Source organism: Larimichthys crocea, chromosome XXI (genome assembly GCF_000972845.2).
Source record: "Larimichthys crocea isolate SSNF chromosome XXI, L_crocea_2.0, whole genome shotgun sequence".
Taxonomy (NCBI): Eukaryota; Metazoa; Chordata; class Actinopteri; family Sciaenidae; genus Larimichthys; species Larimichthys crocea.
Window position 1 is genome coordinate 1,207,702 of NC_040031.1, and position 20,788 is coordinate 1,228,489.

Consider the following 20,788-nt stretch of genomic DNA (forward strand, 5'->3'; position numbering starts at 1 on the left):
TAATAATTCATGGTATTGATGTTGGCCTTTTGATCGTGTTTTTTGTATTACGCGTTTGAAGAAATACTGAAGTGTGCACGGTCTTTCTTCACAGTGTGAAGAACAGTGAAGTCTTGAGCTGGGTTTGTTGGGTTTGAATTAATCCAGAAATCAGATTCTGTTTGAAGTGATTAAAGTTCAAAGGTTTAGTAGGTTTAGTTAGCTAACTGACTGACATTTTACAAAACAAATAAATAATAACAATAAAAAACATTGCAGTTTTATTATCGCATGAGGGGTTAAAAAAAACATCTAACTCAGTAGTTTCTCCTGATTAATGATGTTTGCTTTTAATGCTCTAAATTTATAATGTCTAAAGCAGTGTTTGATCAGTCTTCACAGAAGAACATTTCTCTGAAACAGTCAAGACCAATGAGACTAAATCAGTTTGTCACAGACGAATTTAGCCTAACTCAGGGTGATAATATTGAAGTGCAAATTACTGAACAACACCAGCTGCCTTTTCAACTTTTTCCTCAAACTTGGTTTTAAAACTTAGTTTTAAAGCATCACTATAAAGCAAATAGTCGTAAAGTTTCATTGCAGTAGAACAAAAATAACTTTGGGGGGATTAAAACATTCTTTTTGGCTTTCAAAAAATGTTTTTACATTTTTTAACCCTTTAAACTTTCATATTTGAAGGAATAATTACATAACAAATATGTATTTAATCGGTCTGGGTAAATGAATAAACAATATAATATGAAACGCTGATTGTCAGCACACAGGTGAGTGAGTCTGTCAGAAGAGGTTTAAGTTGTTAAAAGGCAGTTGATAGCAAATGGATTTGATACGTCTAATATGAGTTGCTCTACTCATGCAGGGTGCTCTTGGAAATGAAGTAAAGCCCCTCCTCTTTCAGTCGGGTCAGTGCTGGCCCATAGACCTCTTTTGTCATTGGAACCACCAGACCCTTCGTGGTGATTTCACCTGCAGAGAGGAAAAGCACAGATTTAGGTTCAAACTACTTCAGCATTATAACTGCTGTCTGATAGAAAACATTGTTAAAAATGTTTTGAGGAAGACCATGATTTCAGATAATTTAAGAACTTTACACATCACAGTGAACACAGTTTGTCCTGTAGACTTTACAAAATGACGTGATTGGCGTTAGCTTCTCTGACCAGCAGGACGAATAATGTTGGCTTCACACACTTACAGGACAAACTAACGTTAGCTTCACACCTGTACCTGGTCTGAGAAGTAATACTGAGTGTCAAAAAATGAAGTTTGATTTGCATATGCAATAAATGCACTTAAATGTATCATTAAGTATTTACTGGTTCCTGCAAGCATAATTCTTTTTTTTTTTCATAGTGAACTTCATTAGGTTTTCTATTGTGTGTTTTAGACATGTTCTCATTTACTGTCTTTTTGTTTCTGATTGTATTTTTATTATTTTAATTATAGAGAGAGAAATTATCTAAAGTCACTGACCATCAAGGACCATGCGAGCAGCAATGGCTGCTGGGTATCCTACAGTCTTGGCCATGGCAGAGAAGCCATTTGGGTCACCGCACACCACCAGGCTAATGTGTTTGGTCTCCAGCTCGCCAGTTGGGTGGCGAAGGCCCACGTCATTCCTCAGGATGATCATGTCCCGTTCGCCCTTATCTGACCACGAGAGAGAAGGCTTTGGTGGTTTGTGTACTTACATCACATTTAGTACTGGTGTCCGTCTGATTAGCGGAAATAAAATGGGCTTGTGTCTCACCAAAAGAGAGTTTTGCTTCCAGATGTTTTGCCAGAGAAGCCAGCACGCTGTCGGCGTGAGGCACCGACTCGTCGCTCAACATTCCAAACCTGAACACACAGAGAGACCAAAAAACAAGATTTTTCCTTACAATAGAATAACCTTCACGAGGCTGTTTTAAAAGCTTTAAAAGAAAATTACTCTGCTTTAACACCCTGGCAGTGCTGCAGTGGCCCACACATCCTTGGCTAAATCTAAAGAGATGAGCAGTTGCTTTTTGTAACTGTTTTGCTGGTGAATTGAATAAATGAACAACAAGTCATTCAATTTGAGCTGCGAACGCGTTGGCTTTTTACTCTTTTAACGGCACAGATGGAATGTTTCCAACAGTTCACTATTACTGTCGAAGGAATTTATCTTTCAATGCCAGCATGGCCCTCTTCACTTCACAGCCAACAGTAGAAGAACAATGACAGCACGGAGCCTTGGTCTGAAGAGACCCTTGGAAAAGTTGATTTAAATTGAAGAGTGTGCATGCTGCACCACTTCACAATGTAAAAAGTGTGCAGTAGAAGAGTAGCAGCCTCGGCCTTGCTTGCAGCCCACCTTCTACAGTACCTACGCAAACTTGCAAAGGCAGCAGACATTGCCATTTACCATATATGTTCAGAGCCGAGCAGCACAGAAAAATGGGCATACACAGAACAATCACCAACTGCTCAGTGTCTTAGAAAGTGCTGAGATTTAACAATAAAAACATTAACTAAACTTTTTGGAAACTGTTCTACTACTAACATTTTTTTTAATGAAAAAAGCTTTTAAAGTTGGAGAACAAAACTGAGCTAAAAATAAGCCTCAGTAATTGTACAAACACCAGACCCAGAGACTAGTTGAGGTTAGCCAGTGAAGTAGCCATCCATCTGTTTTCTGCTGCTGGCATTGTGATGGCAGCACGCTAGGCAAAGTAGTCCAGACATTCATCTCCCTAGCACTGGTTTCCAGCTCCTCCTGGGGAGACCCAAGTGTTCTGGATCTAGCCCAGGGTACATGTACTTGCATGCACTTACTAAATCTTATGGTTCAGCACTAGTACACAGGAACCAAATTAATCCCCAAACACTTGCTGGAAACGTGTTTGAGAAAATGTGGGAATTGTCTGAATAGTCTTCTAGTCTCTCACCATCTCAGGTTGTTCATCTCAAAGTCGTCCTTTCCGATACGTTCGTACACGGCTTCTTCAAAAGCATCCTGGGAAGTAGAAGAGGACAATCCCATCTGCCTACAGAGGAGCTCTTTCTGTAGAAAGGAGAGAACACATCGCAGTTTTTTTACATCCTCCATACCTTTTATTTTATTTATTAAATTATCACATTCAAACAGCACCTGGATTCGTCTCTTAGCTCCTAGATTGTCTAATTTTAGCTCTTCTTTAGTTCGTAGACAGACCCTAAGGTAACTCTGTCCTACATGAACCTTTTTTTATTACATGAGGCAGATGCTCTACCAACTGAGCTAAATGACCCCAGATTTCTTTGATTTCTGATACACATTCTGAACCTACAAATCTGCGTTTCTCTTTGGTCTTAAAAAAAGATATAATATGACGATCTGCTGTAAATTCTCATCAGTGTCAGACAGCCTTTGCTCACTGCAGCCCTGATGAGCTATTGACAGTAATAGACTCTTCAGCAAACCCACTTGCTGATGCTTCAAGTGGAAGAGCTCCAAAACAGACTTGTGAAAGAAGACTGCCTTTCATGTGTTTGGATGTATTTATCATCCCTTTCTTTTTAAACACTGAATGAATCCTCAGCCGAGGTTCTTACCCAGGAAACAGGAGATGAAGTGTGGTTCAGGATGGGACAGGGCTCGGTGTTGATCAGACCCAGTTTGACGAACCCACTCATGGCCTTCGAGAAGCCCTGTGGGAAAGAACAAGAACCGTAACGATCACAGTGACATGGAGAAACAAAAGATAGTGGGAGGAAAATATTTTTTGTTTCTACGGTGCAAACTGTTCAAAGACTTAAAGTCTCTTATTTAGACTATTGTTTGTTTGATTTGGACTTGGAATTTACAAGGACGCACAGTTGCACTGCCGTTTCCTTTTTCTTTCCCCTCACCTCACTGCTGTCTTAAATCTCACATGTAAAGGGGGCGGTCGGTGGCGTAGTGGGTTAAGCGGCCGCCTCGTGTGTAGAGGCTATAGTCCTCGCTGCAGCTAGTACTTTGAAGAGATCATTTGCAAAATAGATTCTTTATTCTTTAATTAGTTTGAAGGGTCTGTGTGTGTGTGTGTGTGTGTGTGTGTGTGTGTGTGTGTGAGTGTGTGTGTGTTGTACCTTGAAGCGCAGTGTTCCTCTGACCAGTGTGTGTGCTCCCTGGATGCCGTAAGGCTCGGAGTACTTGGTGCTGTCGCGGTTTGGAAATCCCTCCAGGTTAAAACCAGGAAGGAAATCCATGGGCATGGTGGACTCCATTAGAGCCCCGCCAGCCGGGATGCTCACCAACTGGACACAAACACACAGATTCAGTTTCTCCTCTTGATTAAAAGCACTATAATTATGAGAACACATTTACAGGGGAAAAAAAAACATCTTGCATAATCAGGCCTCTGTACCTGGTTGTCTTTGAGGAAGATGGCAGGGCTGATGGTGTTGAGGAGGACGCCGTACGGACTCCAGCTGAACTTGTAGCGAAGAGGATTGTCTGAACATTCAGGAGCAGGGAGTCCTCCGCAGAACGAGCTGTAGGACTCCACCTGTACCACATCATTATTTAAACTGTTAATTTACTGTCAAATTGTTTCTGGGTTACTTTTTTTTTTTACTTCATTATATCATTACAATTTGTTATGCGTTTTAAAAGAGATCTAAACTCTAACTTCCGAGTGGCGTCTCACATCAGCTCATGTTTGACTGCATGACATCTAAAAACCTGTGTGAAATTCAGCAATGTGAACACGTGGACTGTCACTCTGTTTAGTGGATCAATATGGAAGCCTGCATATGTTCAAACAATCATTATCTCTTTCTCACACACTCACACACACACACAGGGTGAAAGCAGACTCACAGTGCAGCCGTCAGCTTTGGCCTGGTCAATACACTCCATGGCCAGCATGTGGTCGATACCCGGGTCCAGTCCCATCTCATTCACTATGGTAATCCCCGCCTCCTCCGCACTGACACACACAAAGACGCACGTAGACATTCACATTTAGCTTTAGATAATAAGCTGTTTATGACACGTTTTATCCAGTTACATCCAATTACATTAGCAAAATTATGTTTAGGTGAATGTGAAAACAGCCCACTAGTGTCAAAACTGTGAAAATCTATCCTGCTTGTCTGTTGTGTGCTCGGTCATCACCTGCTCTGCAGCTCCTTCATGGCAGGACTCAGGTAGCTGGCTGTCACCATGTTTACCTTCCTCTTGATGCAGTGTTTGGCAATGAGTGGGTGAAAGGAATATGGCAGCATGCTGAGGAGCAGAGGGAGGTTGTGAGATCAGGACAGACGGCTGATTAATTAATTTATTTAACAAATGATTATTTAAATTGAGCCCAGGGATGGTGTACAGGTGACTAAACTGCATTTTCATCCATCCAATGAAAAGTACAGCCTCACAGGGCTGCTAGCGAGGCTACAGACTTTAATCATTTCAATTAGGGACAATAAAACAGTTCTGTACAATAGCTGACAGTGTTATTTAGGCCCCGCCTTCTTTTGGGGGCATGGCTAACTGTACAATTTTGACTTAAAAGATTTTTAAAAATCCCATGTTTAACAGTTTGTATGTAAGCCTGTAACAAATTATTTTGCTTATGCTGTACCTGATGACTAAGTCATGATCTTTGATCAGAGAGTCGAGGTGTCCTTCCTGGCTGCCAGCGTCCAACGTGACAGGGATGGTGTTGGGATATTTGGCTGCCAGTTCCTCTGCTTGTTTCAGCAGCACCGATGCTGAACAAAAAAAATGAAGAAATCACAGGAAGCAGTTAGTTTCTTCTAGAATAAACTGACTGTAGTGCTAGAGTAATGGTCATAAGGTCGTTCAAATCTAAAGGTCCATCTTCTGGGAAAGAATATACACGGTGCAGTTGTACTATGAGTGATAGGAAACAATATTTTAGAATTTTTATTGTGATCTGTGTTAAACAGGCTAACCAATGGACCGACAGGTTGAATGACATCATCATTCTTACAAAAACAAAAAGGACTTATGTGCACATCTGAGCCAACAGATAAAACTTTATATGTAGTAGATAGTACTTGAATCAAGATTCTACTGTTATATTTCCTATATCTCTCCTCAAATGTTTTTGGAAATTTAGGTACTGCTGTACCTGTAATACAAGGAAGTTTTTTCATTTTTTCCTCAATGACACCACCCAACTCACAGCATTTCACCCACCAGCCGGAGAGTTTAGTGTAGACCAGTGCATTCTCCTTTTGACAAAAGGGAATACCACAAACCCATTTCTCAGTTTTCTCTGGATGTGTAGCACCAATATAAAAAATATTTGTCTCTTTCTTCTGCATAGATAGCCTTGTTGATAAAAGGACCATCTTTCCAGCGGTAAAAAACACAAACCTTTAACTCGGGAGACTGTAGTTAGACCACCCACTCATATCTCACGACTGACTGTCAACTCCGATGAGTCTCTAATTTAGGACTGTTACTTCCTAAACTAAAGATAGTGAAAATAAAGTACTATTGATAAAGTTTAATAAGAAGCTCTTCAAGACAAAATTTCATGTGATGTCCCAATTGTGGATTTTTGGTTACAAAGACAAAATTTCATGTGATGTCCCAATTGTGGATTTTTGGTCACATGATGACACAAAGACTTTGAGATATAAAGTGGACCTTTGAACTGTGATTATGTTGTTTCAAACAACATCTGACATTATGACTTTATAACTTTATAAGACAAACTCACCCACAGTGACCTGAGTCTTCTCATCACGAGTCAAATATTCAACTACTGGTCCGGAGACATATCCTGAACCCAGCAGCAGAATGCGCTTCATGCCCGTCTTCTTCATGATCTGAGCCTTCTCCCTGAAAGACGTTTACACTAAATGACTGAGAGCCACATCAGAAAAACGTCAACACAAAATATATCACTGCGTTTATATCGAGCAGGCTGAGATGCTTTTTCTTAACAATACTGAGACTGAATCAAAATTTGGTCCTTAAAATGCATGATTGGATGGAAATGAAAAATCAGCCACTCAACTTTGACTCTTTACACTTCTTGTCTGACAACAGAAAGCGACTAAAAACTGTCATTTATGAAGTAAGATAAGTATTTGTGTTTCTTCACTGTGTTTTCTTCATGGATGAAGATGTATCCTGCACATTACCTCACTAGAAAAGCCAACATGAGGGACAAAAATGACAAAGAATCCTGGAATTCCATTAAGTTAAAAAAATATAAAACATCAATTTATTGTTGTTATTATTAATTTATTTTATTTATTTATCTAATATTGTGATGCTTTAGTTCATTTATCTAATGAAACCTAAAGTTTTTAAAGTTCCTTGAAAGACTCTAAGTAACAGTAATGAAATATATTTCACTCTTCTATTACATGTTGTGTTTACAGTTTATAAATATACATTTGTCTTTTTTTAAATTAATGAGCAAATATTTGATTGAATGGATCTCAAATCAGTGTGTAACATGTTTGTTGTAACAATGTTTACAAAGTCAACTCAGCAGTGAGACAGATCTGATTTAATTCAAACAGACAGTATTGCTGTGACTGAGGATGAGGATGTGGCCTAAATAAGGAGGAGGAAGAGGAGGAGGAGGAGGAAGGTGATTCGGCATGGGAGGAGGAGAATCGTGCGGCAGACGTAATCCAAACAATAAACAAATAAAATAACAAACTAATAATAAAAATGTGTACATTTTTGAGAGTTTTGTTGGCTATTTTTGTCAGGGTGAAATTATTGTTTTCACATATAAAATGCCCTAAAACCACCAGTGCATATATGTGAATATATCTTAGACGTTGCTTCACATGTGAAATTGATGTTAGTAATAATTAATATTATAAAAATGAACAATAACTACAAAATTAAAAGTAAAAGTAATATTTGATTAAAACATTGATTGATATTCATTAATTTTATTTATTTATTTTAATTAAAAGTTAAAATACTAGTAACTTTAAATTCATTTCAGTATTAAAACTGTACTTTAATACCTTAATTTACTGAATTCATTTTATTTTTCATACATTTATAACTTTAGACAAATTTGTATGTCATGTTTTCAGAACGTCAAGGCCACAGCCTTTAACTTTAAAAAATACTCAAAGACAAAGTCATAATTAAATATTATATCATAGTAAATTCATAATCTGACTGAACATTTTCAGGTCATCTGGGTACTGAAGTCTGATCAGCAGCCCCGATCCCATGTGACCGACAGTGAGAATGAAAGTCGTGAGTCCACCGTTTCACGAAGCATCAGCTCTCAAGCTGTTTAATTCAGCTGAGAGGCTTTCTCCAAACAACTGGACTCAGTTAAAAAGTCTGATTTTGCATGCTAGATTATCATAACACCATAATTGAGGCATCAGCCCAAGTGAACTGTGGCATTAATATCCTACCACCGCCTGCTACAAATCCCCCAGGAGTCAGAGCCCTGGACTCGTTAGCTTTGGCCTAATTGGATGCGTCAGCGCACACATGCACGAGTCGCAGTGGGACTGACTGGAGGTCCGACCGGCAGTCTACCCGCCACTGAGCATCATCTTCTTAATTAAAAAAAAGAAAAGAGAGACGTTCCCTCAAGAGGATTTCTTTCTGAGTTTACATATCTTAAGGAGCCAAACTTAAACAAAAGGATTAAGATTTGGTGGCATAGCTTGTCTGGAAAAATGATACAATTAGGAAGGAAGTCTTAGAGGTGGCCTAAATATGAGCGAGTGGGACTCTTCAGTGTGAAAAGCAGAGAGCCTGGAGTCTCAAGAAAAGAGTGAAATCCTTTCAACTAGTCTGTTTATAGAGCATTTTAACAATGAACATTTAGGCATTTATGTGCTAAAGAAACATTGAAACTGGAAGAGTTATGGAGTCACAATAGATCTGAAAAGCTCATTAAAATGCAACAAAAGCGAGAAGCAGCGGATGAGCAGCGAGGGCTGTAAAAGGAGCAAAATGTGTAATCGATTGACAGAATATAGCCAGACAAGTGAATCAAGGCGGATTAAAGAGATTTTAAAAAATTAACAAGGAACAGAACGCTGAAAAGGATTTTACAGTTTGCACGAAAAAATGATAAACATGCAGATAAACTGAAATTTTGTTTTTGTACTGATAAAGTCAGAGTAGAAGATCAGTTTCATCTCTGTGTATCCAGTACAGAGTCAGTCCAGGGGTCAGGATCAGGCTAGCTAGCCTAGCTTATCAACTTGGGGAAACAGCTAGCCTAGCTCAAACAAAAGTAAAAAGGCAAAAAAAATAAAAATAAATTGTGACTGGTGTCTTGTTTATATAAGGTCTATAAGCTTTAAGGGTAAATAACTGTTTTTATTCATTTGTTTTCAAACTGATTCCCCAGTTTCCTAATAAGACATACCATTAGTAATGTAAAGAGCTAACATTGTGTCAGTCTGCCTGTTCTACTTTGGCATATTAAATGCTAACATCAGTATGCTAACATGCCCAGAATGACTACACTGATGTTTAATAGTTAATATTTGATGTTTAGCCCTGTTGCTAGCTTTGTCGTTCCAGATAAATTGCCAAAAATAGCCTTTTTTTTTTTTTAAGCACGTCGCATATTTGCAGTAGGTTGTTGATATGTGAAATCGCTCTAACTAAGAGCGAAAAAAAGACTTGGAAATGTTATTTCTAATAGAGAGGCTAGCAGTTTCCCTCCACTTCTAGTCTTTGTGCTAAGCTAGGCTATTTTCACCCCGCCTCATACCTAAATGCGCAGAGATGAAACTGAAATCTTCACGTCCGACTCTACAGGCCACAACTAGACAAAACAAGACAGACTGATGCGACAGAATGGGTGACGGCGGCTTTTGGGTAAAGTGATAAAAAAAATAATTAAAAAAAAGATGTTTGTACCGCTCGATACCCTCGAGATCCGGTGTCTGATGTTGGCTAGCAGCTGTGGCTTATTAGCATGCTAGCCATGCGAGGTGTTAATGCAGAGGCGGGCTGGCACAGCAGACGCCAGAGGGCAACACTGTGCAGGAACAACCATAAGGTGACTGTTAGGCTGCTACAAGACACTAAACACAACTGTAAGCCTAAAAAAAAGGAGTTAAGGAGGGAAAGTAGCAACAACAGGAGACTATAAAGCACAAATATTACTTAACTTTTAGTAAGCTGCTATTAACTGTATAAAAGATAAAAGCCTACAGTTGAAGGTTAGCATAGGGGAGCTACATTAGAACATGAAAAACATAAAGTTACCTGTCTTGCAATCTTTAGACATTTCATCCATAGATTGGTAGCATTAACTCGTAGATGGAACAGGTTGGTGCCAAAGTAATATTTTTTATGAATAACTAATGACTATGAATACTATGAATAATAACTATGAATAACTATAAAGGAGAAATATGCTGAAATACAGAATGATCCCTAAACACCTAAACATGTATAACAGATTCTACAAAAACTTTTTTTTAATAATATACACTACGCACCAAATACAACATACTCTATGACATACTCACAGTGTCAGTCTGAAACAAGTTTTACCTTCTTTCTCGAAGTTTTTCAATGTATTCAAACTTTGGGGTGAGGACTCCGTTTGAGGTGATGACAGCCTTTAGGAAGAAAGAAATTAAAAAGGTGACAAGTCTTACAAAATAAGTTCTAATCTTTAATCATTTGCACAAGAGTTAAAGAAGTCCTGTCAAATAAATGAATCAAGACAGTAGGTAATGAAGGATATGGTGACTATGGGCTTTATGTTTATGTGGTACGATTTAAAGAATCAAACACTAACGTTTTAATGTTTGATCTAGGGCTGCACGATATGGCCTATAACCAATATCTCGATATTTTAAATCTATATCGCGATACACGATATATATCTCGATATTTTTATTTCTCCTGTAAATCACTATGAATGTTAAATTCAACCCTTTGATGCAATAAAATAACATCAGTATGATGATTCAAGTAAACCCTTCTATTAGATAAACTGTGTATAAAGAAAACAACAACAACAACAACAACAACAACAACAAATAGCTGACTTTGCCCGTGGCGCAGGGAGACGCTTCTGAGACGTTCCGCGGCGCGCCCTGTCTGAGTGCTCTCACTGACTAGACTGGCAGCTATCTGCTCCGGTGACCGCAGCGTGTACGCCTCCGGAGTGGGCCAGTGGGCCTTGTCTCTCCTCACTTGATACAAAAAGTACGCATGCGCGCAGGGGATTTTTCTGGGTGGGCAGGGAAGTGTGCTGCATGCTGTGAGCAGCACCAGGAGTGAGGGACACAGGCAAAACTCCGGATAATTAAATGCCGACGGCTTAAAACAAGCCGCGATATATCGACTATATTCGATATATCGCCCACCCCTAGTTTGATCCTTCAACAGTCAGCTTGAACAAATCTAACCCTAACCCTAACTAAAAGGTTGACCAAGGTTCTGACAGTTCTCAACTGTGATTGGAGCACAGAGATAAAGGGTCAATTGTTATTCCATTTCAAGTTCAAGTTGCAAAAACCAGACCAAAAAACAACAGCATCACGATTCTGTAGCAAATATTAAATATGATACCTTCTTCTAATATTACATTACTTACGTCTCTGACTTGTGGGCTGAATTCTTCTTCATCCAGCGGTTTTGTAGCGTCTGAAGGCAGCTGACAATCACAGAACATGAAATTTACAAAAAAAGGAAACTGAACGAGCACAAGTGTCCCATCTGTCAGGATTTTTATTCACTCCGGTCATCCTGAGAAACCTGCTGCAGCACTCTCCCATAGCAAACTCAACCAGAGGCCTGACAGAAGCAGAAAGCAGCACAGAGTAAGACACCAGCTGTTCTCACCTCATCTAAAGCCAAAACCTTCTTACCATCTCCCAGATGTAGGGGAAGAGTCGGTCTCCAAAATACTCAGTGGCTTCAATGGGGAGCTGCGCGGGAAGGTTGTCAATGGAGCACATGAGGATCCCGTTTCCCTCGACACTGCCGGGACAAGAGACAAAATGTTGTTTGATTGCAATACAAAATGCAATACAAATAATAGTTTTTTTGGCAACAACTGTTTTTGTGAATTTTATGTAAAAAAAAAAAAAAAAAAAAAATCAGAGGATGATAAAGATCCTGATCAGATTTTTTTGTCATGTTTTAAAGCCTTTCTTCATCAGCACAGACGACAGACATGACGTTTAACTTCACAAGTTGTTTGTGTATATGACAAATAAACCTTTAAATCATGGAATGATGCATTTGTGACAATATCAGAAAGGCTTCATTTAAATAGTCTTGGCAGGAGAAAACATTAACAAGTATAAAGACATATCACTGAAACAAGAATCTGAAAAAATGCAACTCTAAATAAAAAAAATAAAAAACCTGAACTAAGAAAAGTTTAAAAACCACAAATAAAAAGAAATGGGATCAATCCAAGACATCCAGATTTGAGAAAAAGCTTCTACAGCAGTCACTTAAATTCACGGATGCAAACTTCTGGATGCAAAAATTTGTTTCAGGCACAAAGAACAATAATAACCTGAAATCTTGAACGTCTGACCGCGGCAGCCTACAGATCAGATGAGTAAAAAGTGAAAATCAGGAGAAACACTGAGACACAGAATTGTGCAGGTGAGCAGGCCTTACCTGTCGTGATCTATATGCTGGTCGGCGTCATACATACAGAAAGGCTTATCAATGGTGGTGCACTCATTCATGAACCCTATAGAACCTCCGGTGTCAGCGGATATGTCACAGATGGCGAGCAATCTGTAAAGAGAGAGAAAAGAGGCTGTTCAACAGTTTGAACTGTCGCTCGGTAAACACGACTGAAGATAAAGGTGCGACCTTTGAGGCTCTGACACACAATGTGTCTATCCACTTCAACAGAACTGCCATTCAGCGGTCACTGTGTTTGACTGGCAGGTCAAAGTCAGCGCAAAGAACTGATTTTTTTTCATCTTCTTCTGATGAAAAAAAGTAAACCTGTTGCCCTGTTAATGTTTACTAGAGATGATTATTAGAGAAACCAACTGAATGGATGAACAATTAAAAGGCAGCTTTGCTATTCTTTCACAATATGGCCCGAGGTAGAGGCACAGGCCTGTTCCCCTGGTTTGGCATACCAGGTGAAGAAGTGGAAGCAGCTAAGTCAAACATTGGTTGCAAAACCTTGACATTACAAAAATTCCTCTATGTTTGTTTCAACAGTTTGGCACTTTCCTGTTTCAACATCCCCCCGTGCACAAAGCCTGGTGCACATGGACACTACTAATTCATTTGGTTCTGTTAACCTCTTCCACTCCACCTCTCCTTATAGTGATCATATTTTTGTCTTTTTTAGGAGAGTTTAGGTGGAGACAGCAGCTCAGCAGTGCAAACCGCACATCATCTGAAAGCCGGTGTTGCAGCTCATCACTGTGTCACGTATTTCTATTCATAAACGTCATTTTTAACAATTCAAATGAATAAAAATGTTCAAAATCCTTCCAGAATACCACATTAAGACACCAAGACCTTGAAAACTCAAAACATCATCCTGGGCTTTGGTATTTTTTATCATTTGGAGATTTCTATGGAGGTGTATTTTTCGGTGATTGGATGGCGAACGCTTAACTGCTCAGAAACCTTATTGACACTATATGTGGGAAAACCATCCATCTGAATGCTCGAGGTCAGTCGGAGCAGTCACAGCTCCTGATGAGTTTGAAAATACTTCAGTGGTTGATGATTTTCTAACACATTGCTCTTACTTGTGAGGCAGCACTGGTGATCCCTCAGTGGCTGCACGAGCCACTTTGGGCGGTTTCATCAGCATCTGGGCGTCGGCTCGTCTGAGGAGACGGGGGGTGTGCGGGTCCCAGTAAATACCATTGATCAGACAGGTTGTGTAAGGGGCCACCTGTGGATAAAATGACACAAGATTTTTTACTATTACATTACACTGGGGAATGGTCTGGCTCAAGGCTCCAGAAGCAGCAATAGTGCCCTTGCAAAATAGTGTCTGGGTGGTGGTGGTGACTTGTTTTGGTGGAGTATTTGGACAAGTTACTAGTTTGTTTACATTTATACCGTTAGTGACCAGGTTTGGGTGACTTGCCATTTACAGCATGTAGGATGCCGGCCAGGACGTTGTTGTTTCATGTAACAAGAGATTTTGAAAACAGGGAACTAGTGAGCCAAACCAGATTTTCAATGGATCCATTTTAGATCAGGTCCAAACTTTTGAACCGGTGAAGACTTCCAGTGTGTTTGTCTGCAGATTTCAGTGAGATGTGGATGAAGGCTTGGCCATGAAAAAAGGAACTGTTGTTGTGCACTTTATATTTGTGTTTATGATTCCTGGGCCATGAAGCACAGCAAATTTTACGGATTTAACGATTGTGAACGCTGAACAAGAAAAAGCTGATGGAACAATAAGTCAATCACGAAGTTCAAAGTACAGAAAGCAAAAATGTTCAGACTTTCAAAGTCTTTATAAACTTATTGTTACTATTAATGCAATCACATCACAAATAAAGTTTGCAGAACTCAATGATTTAACAACTATTCATATAAACTTTGTATGTTTAATCAGGATTATTTAACACTTGCTAATTTTGAAGCCAGAACACAAACAAACAGGACAACAGGATGGTTTCACTTCAAATATTGAAAGATTTTTGGTTGCGATGAAACACCAGATTATATTAAAAAGAATTGACAACATTTTTGGGGGGACATTGGCAATGACAAAAATTTGTGCTGAGGCTGAGTTTTGTATCATGTATTTTTCAAAAAATAAGATGAATCAATAATGTAAATGATTTTCATTGAGGTAGATTTTTTCTACAAATAAAATTCCTTTTTTCACAGCAGACTTTCTTAAATGGTCTTGTTATGTGGCTAAATTTTGATCAGGTTGGTTTATTTAGTTTACAAAGTCAAGAGAAAGTTAGACAAGGACAGTGCTCTATAAAACCTGCCACGTGTCAGTCGTTACAAAACACCAACACAGCAACCAGGAGCTCATTAATACTGATGACTGAAATAGAGAATGAGGCCTCTGAGTGACTGACAGGAGCAGGTGCGAGTTTGGACAAGGAGTGTTGTAACTGGGGGCGGCAGTGGAGGGATGGGAGCAAACTTACACTGGTTCTGAAGTGCGAGGTGTACAGTTCTGGGTGGTTCTCGTACTCCATGGGGTCATAAATGCCGTCGCTCTTCCTCATCAGGTGGTGATGTCGGCTCAGAACAGTGGCGTACACTCTGGTCATATCTTACAAGAAAACACCAACACTCTAAATAATCATTTAAGCACTTATTGTACACAATCACATTCATTTTTAAGATGTTAGAGTACCATAAAACCTCTACACGTGGTGGTTTTAATCACCCAACTGTTTTGCATTTGAATAAAGTCCATTGCGTGTGCTAAAATGTTGAATGACTGATGTTAGCATATTACCATGGCAAAAATTTACATCTAACCTGATTCAATTAATGTCAGACAGGTTAGCATGCTAACGTGCTAACATGGTTCTACAATGTCAAACATTGTGTTAGCGTAGCATTTTAGCCTGTTGATGTGAAATGTTCACCTCGTTTACACGCTAACATGCTAACTGTGAACATGGTAACATACCAACATTAGAATGGTAAAATGTTACATGCTAAATGTCAGACTGCTCACATCCAATCTAACCTGGGACATATTTTTCCATATTTTCGTGACTAATGGGGACAATAGTTTTTGAAAATTATCCAGTGAAAGCACTATGGTACTTTTCCCTCTCTGGTCTACCACTGCTTCAAACAGTTAGATTGTGTGACCAGCAACTCCTGTGTTCAGCGAGGTAAAATTACTGTTTTTGTCAAAGGAGTCTGGTGGCTTTGAACAGAGCAATATAATAACTGTTTTGGTTAAACAAAAAGGATCTTACTGCTTTAAGAAATAGGTCTATCTCTGCAGGAAAAAAAAACATTTCCATAATATTGTCAAACACTTAATAACAATCTGAACCAGTCAGTGGCAAAAACAAGCACTCTTAGTACTTTAAAGATGCACAAGTCACCCCAATGGTTACTTTGCAGCCGTTATCGCTACTGCAGCATTTTTGTTTAGTACTGCACCATTTTCAAAAATTGTTGTTCCGATTAGTGACATACACACAAAATATATGAAAATGGGGTCCGGGTGAAAAATCCCAAAATAACCCTTTAATATGACATGCCTATCTTAGTCTAGCTATGTTTTTGGAAAATGGATCTGCTTGTTCTCTGAAGAGGGAATATCAGATATCACCATCTCCATCATTTTCTGTTGTTGTTTGGGGTTTGTTTTTTTTGGAGTTGCCATGGTGACAAGGTGAGTTGCAGTGCAGCTGCAGTGGCAGATTGGAAAAGGGCAACAGATTCTGCCCACTTATCTAGAGAAGTGGATGGTTCAAGAAGGAAAGGTGAGTGACATGAGGAGTGTTTTTAAATGGTAGTCTCGCTGCAGCTCTGTGTGTATCTTTATTTAGTTTCCTTAAGAACGTATAGTAGTAGCTTCATACCTTGTGTTTCAGAGACGTCCTTCAACTCATGCGGTTCAACGTATTCCACAGGAAGCTCGTTCAGGATGTCTTGGGCTCCCTGCAGGAAGACGAGGGGAGTATAATGAACCAAAACTCCTGAGTGGAGTGCTGATTTCAGAGGATGTGTGTTGTACCTTGGAGACGTTGCCGGTCCCGGTAAAACAAAACGTCACAGGGCCGATTGATTTGGGCATGAGTCCCATGGAGATCTCATACCCACAATCCCTCACTGCCTGGATGGCCTGGCTGACATTCCTGTAGTTATGAGCCATGCCGATGTGCTGTGACCAGCAAAAGACAGGAAGTGATGGGATAAGAATCACATGAAGATACAAAATGTTGTTCTCATGACAGGAGAAGAATGTTCTCTTACCATGAAGGGAGTGTGATGCCCGAGAGCCAGGAAACGCAGCCCTAATCCATGCAAAATGTTAATCATTCCTACAAAAAAAACAAAATATCACAATAACAGATTAAGGCTACTTCACAAAAACAATTAATTATACTTTTATCTGAGGCCTCACTGGTCACAGTATTCACGGGTTAATGCAAATATAATTCTAACATAATTTCTAACAGCAGCTTTATGTTTGATTCATTAACATTTCCATTAAGTTGTGAATTTAATCAACCAATGGTGATGTTCTTAATGAATTTAAAGTTCCCCTGTGCATTTTTTGTCTGTTTACATTCATCAAATCAGATTGTGTGTAATCTCAAACACATAATGAAGTCTCTTCCTTCCTCACAAATCTGCATTACTGCCTTCTTCTTCCTTGTCGATTGGCAGTGCATTGCTTTGTTTCTTGTTGCTTTACAGCCATCAACTGTCAGAGTCACCAACAGAAATGTGCAGCACATCACCTGTAAATATCTAACCTGTGTGCACACGTGTGTCCTCATGCATGTGAGTGCATGAGAAAATAGAAATTTAGAAGCTATTAACCAGCGTCATGTCTGTCATTTCTAAGAACATGGTTAACGAAAAATGACAGAGCCATATCAGATCTGCTGATAAACATGAACAAACATGCAGTCTTGCAGGTCAGGGCAACAGATGCAGATTTGTAACTTTTTGACATGCAACTTGACAGAGCAGGAAGACGTGAGAAGACAGCTGACTTTTCTGTTTATTGGTAGGATTCACACAAAATCAGGACGCCAGTCCTCAATTCATTTGAGTTGCAGAGAAAGTTGCAAAGAAAGCATTTGCACAGCTGTTTTTTTAAATATCAATGACAATGTGAAACAGGATGCCTCACACTTTCTTCTAGATTATCAAATTGCGATCTGATTGTACTGTTCTGAGTGTTTCCTGATCCCGTTACATTTCTGGCTGTTGATCAGAGCGAGAAGAGTAATAGATTTTGTTTAGCTGTTAGCCATCATGTTGACATAAGTCTTAACCGGACTGGTTAAATGATAAAGGTCAAGTTGGAAATGTTTCAACAGAGAGGTTGTCTATCAGACACGTTCACATCATTTCACAATAAATGACTGACCAGCTGAGGCACCATGTAAAACATAAAAGGTCTTCTTACCTGCAACACCGGCCCACTGACCAAACGCTACGATCCGGTAGCCGTTAGCGTCGACCATCTTCTCGTAGTCGATCAGACGAACCTCCTGAGGAGACACAAATAATTTGCATGTGATAAGGGTTTATAGTGTGAGAGTTGGCAGGGCCTGAGCGAGTATGTCAACTTAACACCGTAAAAAGTGAGGAGCGAGCAATCAGTCCACCGCATAGTCCGCTTACACCCACGACCGGCCCTGGGTGCCGGCCATTATTCTGCAGGACAGACTTGTTACCACTTTAGCTGACGTCCCTCCTGCTTCGTAACCACTGTATTGTCACTGCATAAGCAGTGTGTCGACTAAACTGCTGCTGTATATACAGGTTTACAGTAGCCAGGTTGGTAAAGTGAATGTAAACACGTTTTAGGATGTTCTGTATAACATGGTGTATGTAAATATACTCAAGGATAAGAAAAATGTCATTTACTGCATAGCTAGTTAAGTTGAGAGACAGACTTTTAAGTTTTGGGGTCTCACCTTTGTCAGCAGGTCCTCCAGTAGCCCCATGTTGGCCTCCTGAGCCTTGATGGTGTGGGAGAAAAAAGCATATGTCTTCCTGGGAATCACCTTCTCCTCCGGCGGCCTCTTCACCCCGATTATCAGAGACGCCTCCGAAATGTCCTCCTGAATGACGGCCCCTGCCCTCATGTAGTACTGAAAACAAGAAAGGCTGAATTAGACCTACAGAAGCACTTTTGATTCTTATGTTAGAGAATTTTAGCTTTGAAATTTGCATTTTTATGTCTGCGATATTTATTTTGTTAAATAGTCCCAGTAGTAATTAACACATTAAATGCAGCTTGAGTGACAGACAGGAAAAGTGCCTCACCTTCTCGTGGATGGCTCTGCGGTTGGATGGTTGCACCAGGACTTTGACGCCGGCGTTGGTGAGCTCTTTGATGTGGCGCGGGGCCAGTGGCGCCCTCCTCTCCCAGGGGTTAATATCCTCGCGGCGGATGGCCATGACGGCTCTGTGGTGCTCATAGCGCCGCTGGCCTGTGAGGCAGCTCCGTGTCCTCTTACCTTGGTGACTGAGGAGTCTGAACATGACTTCAACTCCCTGCTCAGGACAAAAAGAGCCACAGACTGCTGACAACCACACATTTATCAAAAGATGTTGGCCTGGGAGTCAGCCAGGAAGTCAAACAAACTGCTGTTTACTGTTTCCACGTAATAAAACAAAGGTTACTCAGATTACAAAACAAATCACAAGGATATGTGAGTGTTTTCATATGTTTGACCTTCTAACAGAACAGGATGGCAGTACAGTCAGAGTATTTATCAAGTCAAGTTAAATGTAAACTTCTGTATTTCTGTCAGGGTTTTGTTACTAATGGAAGCAACCGTATTTGAAATTGGTTGTGCAAGAGTGGTGCAACCAGCAGTAAGGTGGCACAAACAAACTAACTGTTTGAGGCAGTGACAGACCGGCAGCTCTGTAGGTGGGTGATGTTGCTGTTTTTGTCTGGCGGCGTTTAACAGAGCTGTAACAACTGATTCAGGTTAAACAAAAAGGATTTACCTCTTGCCCGTCTGTATGATTCTATAATGTTGCTAGCCTGCAATGGCAAAAACACTTTTAATGGACTGTAAGTGGCTGCAGCACTCTCGCTCGATACTGGACCGATTTCAGAAACCCCATTAATCCTGTAGACTCAAAGACATGGAAAAATAAGGTCCAGGTTGAGGTTCAGTTTGCTGCTGGGAGAGAGCTGCTGAGACAGGTGTTCATGTCAGAAAAACTCAGAGAGACAGAGCTGCAGCGAAGCTACGACACACTCATACCACACCAACCTGTCTCCCCAGTTTCCTAAGCTAAGTTAAACTAAGAGTTTGCTTCCTGAGGCTACATATAAACTGTACAAACATGAGAGTGGTAAAGCAATGAGGCAAATTAGTAAATTGCCAAAGTTTGGCAATATTTCCTTTAAGTCTCTTGTGACCTCTCGGGTACATCTTCCGAGCCCTTGAGGGGTGTCGAACCTCAGGTTGGGAACCACAGGTGGTACAGTAAACCTGAAATCACTGTAGTGAAAACACGCCAACAAATCTCCCAGTTACGAAAGAGACGTGTCTAAAGTTCATATTTGTTACATGTGCTGATGGAAATTCTGCAGGATTGATATGAAACATATCGAGTATCAATAACTGTGCAGCAATGTCAATGATGATTTGAGCTCGTCCTGTCTGCAGCCACATGGACCAGTTCCGGCAGGCAGTCAACACTTCACAGATCATACATGATTCATGTCAAACACTGACCCGGGATCGGCTGCACGGGGAGCAGCGGCCGGGCTGAACTCACCTTTTTGACCGCTTTCTGTTCACCACGCCGGCTGCTGACGAGGAAAAGGGTCGAGGCTTCACCGACAGACACCGGAGAGTCACGCAGAGGTGAGCTGGGCACAACTCACGCTGAAACAGTACGTCACACACCAACAGGGTAAACTAATCCGCTTCCGGTCTGAATTTCAAAGTAAATCTAGTTTCTGATGTGAATATTATACATTTTTAGTTCATATTTTGTAATAATAAAACTGTATTTTTTGTTGTTGTATTATATTTCATTTGAATACATTATATATTTGTAATTTTCTGCATAAAGGGTAGAATTGACTCAGTATTCTCATAACTCATAACTCTCAATTGAATAATCTGAATTATGATATTAATCTCAAATCTCAACCACCTTCATTTTGGTGGCAATTCCGACCTGGTTTTGGTTTAGTGA

General features: G+C 40.0%; 1 protein-coding gene across 3 annotated transcripts; it reads right to left on the reverse strand.

Moving 5' to 3' along the window:
• Positions 1-36: 36 nt before the first annotated feature.
• aass (aminoadipate-semialdehyde synthase) lies at positions 37-20,472 on the reverse strand. Of its 3 annotated transcripts, XM_019267659.2 has the most exons (25): positions 20,363-20,472; positions 18,887-19,117; positions 18,535-18,711; positions 18,021-18,105; positions 16,853-16,920; positions 16,614-16,760; positions 16,459-16,537; positions 15,052-15,179; positions 13,675-13,823; positions 12,569-12,691; positions 12,462-12,491; positions 11,803-11,914; positions 11,529-11,588; positions 10,475-10,542; positions 6,678-6,799; positions 5,568-5,697; positions 5,105-5,215; positions 4,808-4,916; positions 4,353-4,493; positions 4,075-4,242; positions 3,559-3,654; positions 2,913-3,028; positions 1,754-1,842; positions 1,477-1,653; positions 37-969 (listed from the first exon to the last, which is right to left on the reverse strand). In XM_019267659.2, the coding sequence occupies exons 2-25, from the start codon at positions 19,103-19,105 to the stop codon at positions 851-853; spliced, it is 2,823 nt and encodes a 940-aa protein (XP_019123204.2). In that variant the 5' UTR covers positions 19,106-19,117; positions 20,363-20,472; the 3' UTR covers positions 37-850. The 3 variants fall into 3 exon arrangements, with proteins under 3 accessions (XP_019123204.2, XP_027128611.1, XP_019123203.2); XM_027272810.1 differs by lacking the exon at positions 12,462-12,491; XM_019267658.2 differs by having other exon boundaries at positions 18,887-20,472.
• Positions 20,473-20,788: the final 316 nt, after the last annotated feature.

Excerpts from the sequence above, each read along its gene's own strand:
- aass (XM_019267659.2), bottom strand. The coding sequence starts at position 19,105 with ATGTTCAGACTCCTCAGTCACCAAGGTAAGAGGACACGGAGCTGCCTC. Across the intron at positions 15,180-16,458 it reads GGACGTCTCTGAAACACAAG|ATATGACCAGAGTGTACGCC; the intron begins GTATGAAGCTAC and ends TTTTCTTGTAAG. Across the intron at positions 10,543-11,528 it reads TCAGCCCACAAGTCAGAGAC|GCTGTCATCACCTCAAACGG; the intron begins GTAAGTAATGTA and ends TTCTTCCTAAAG.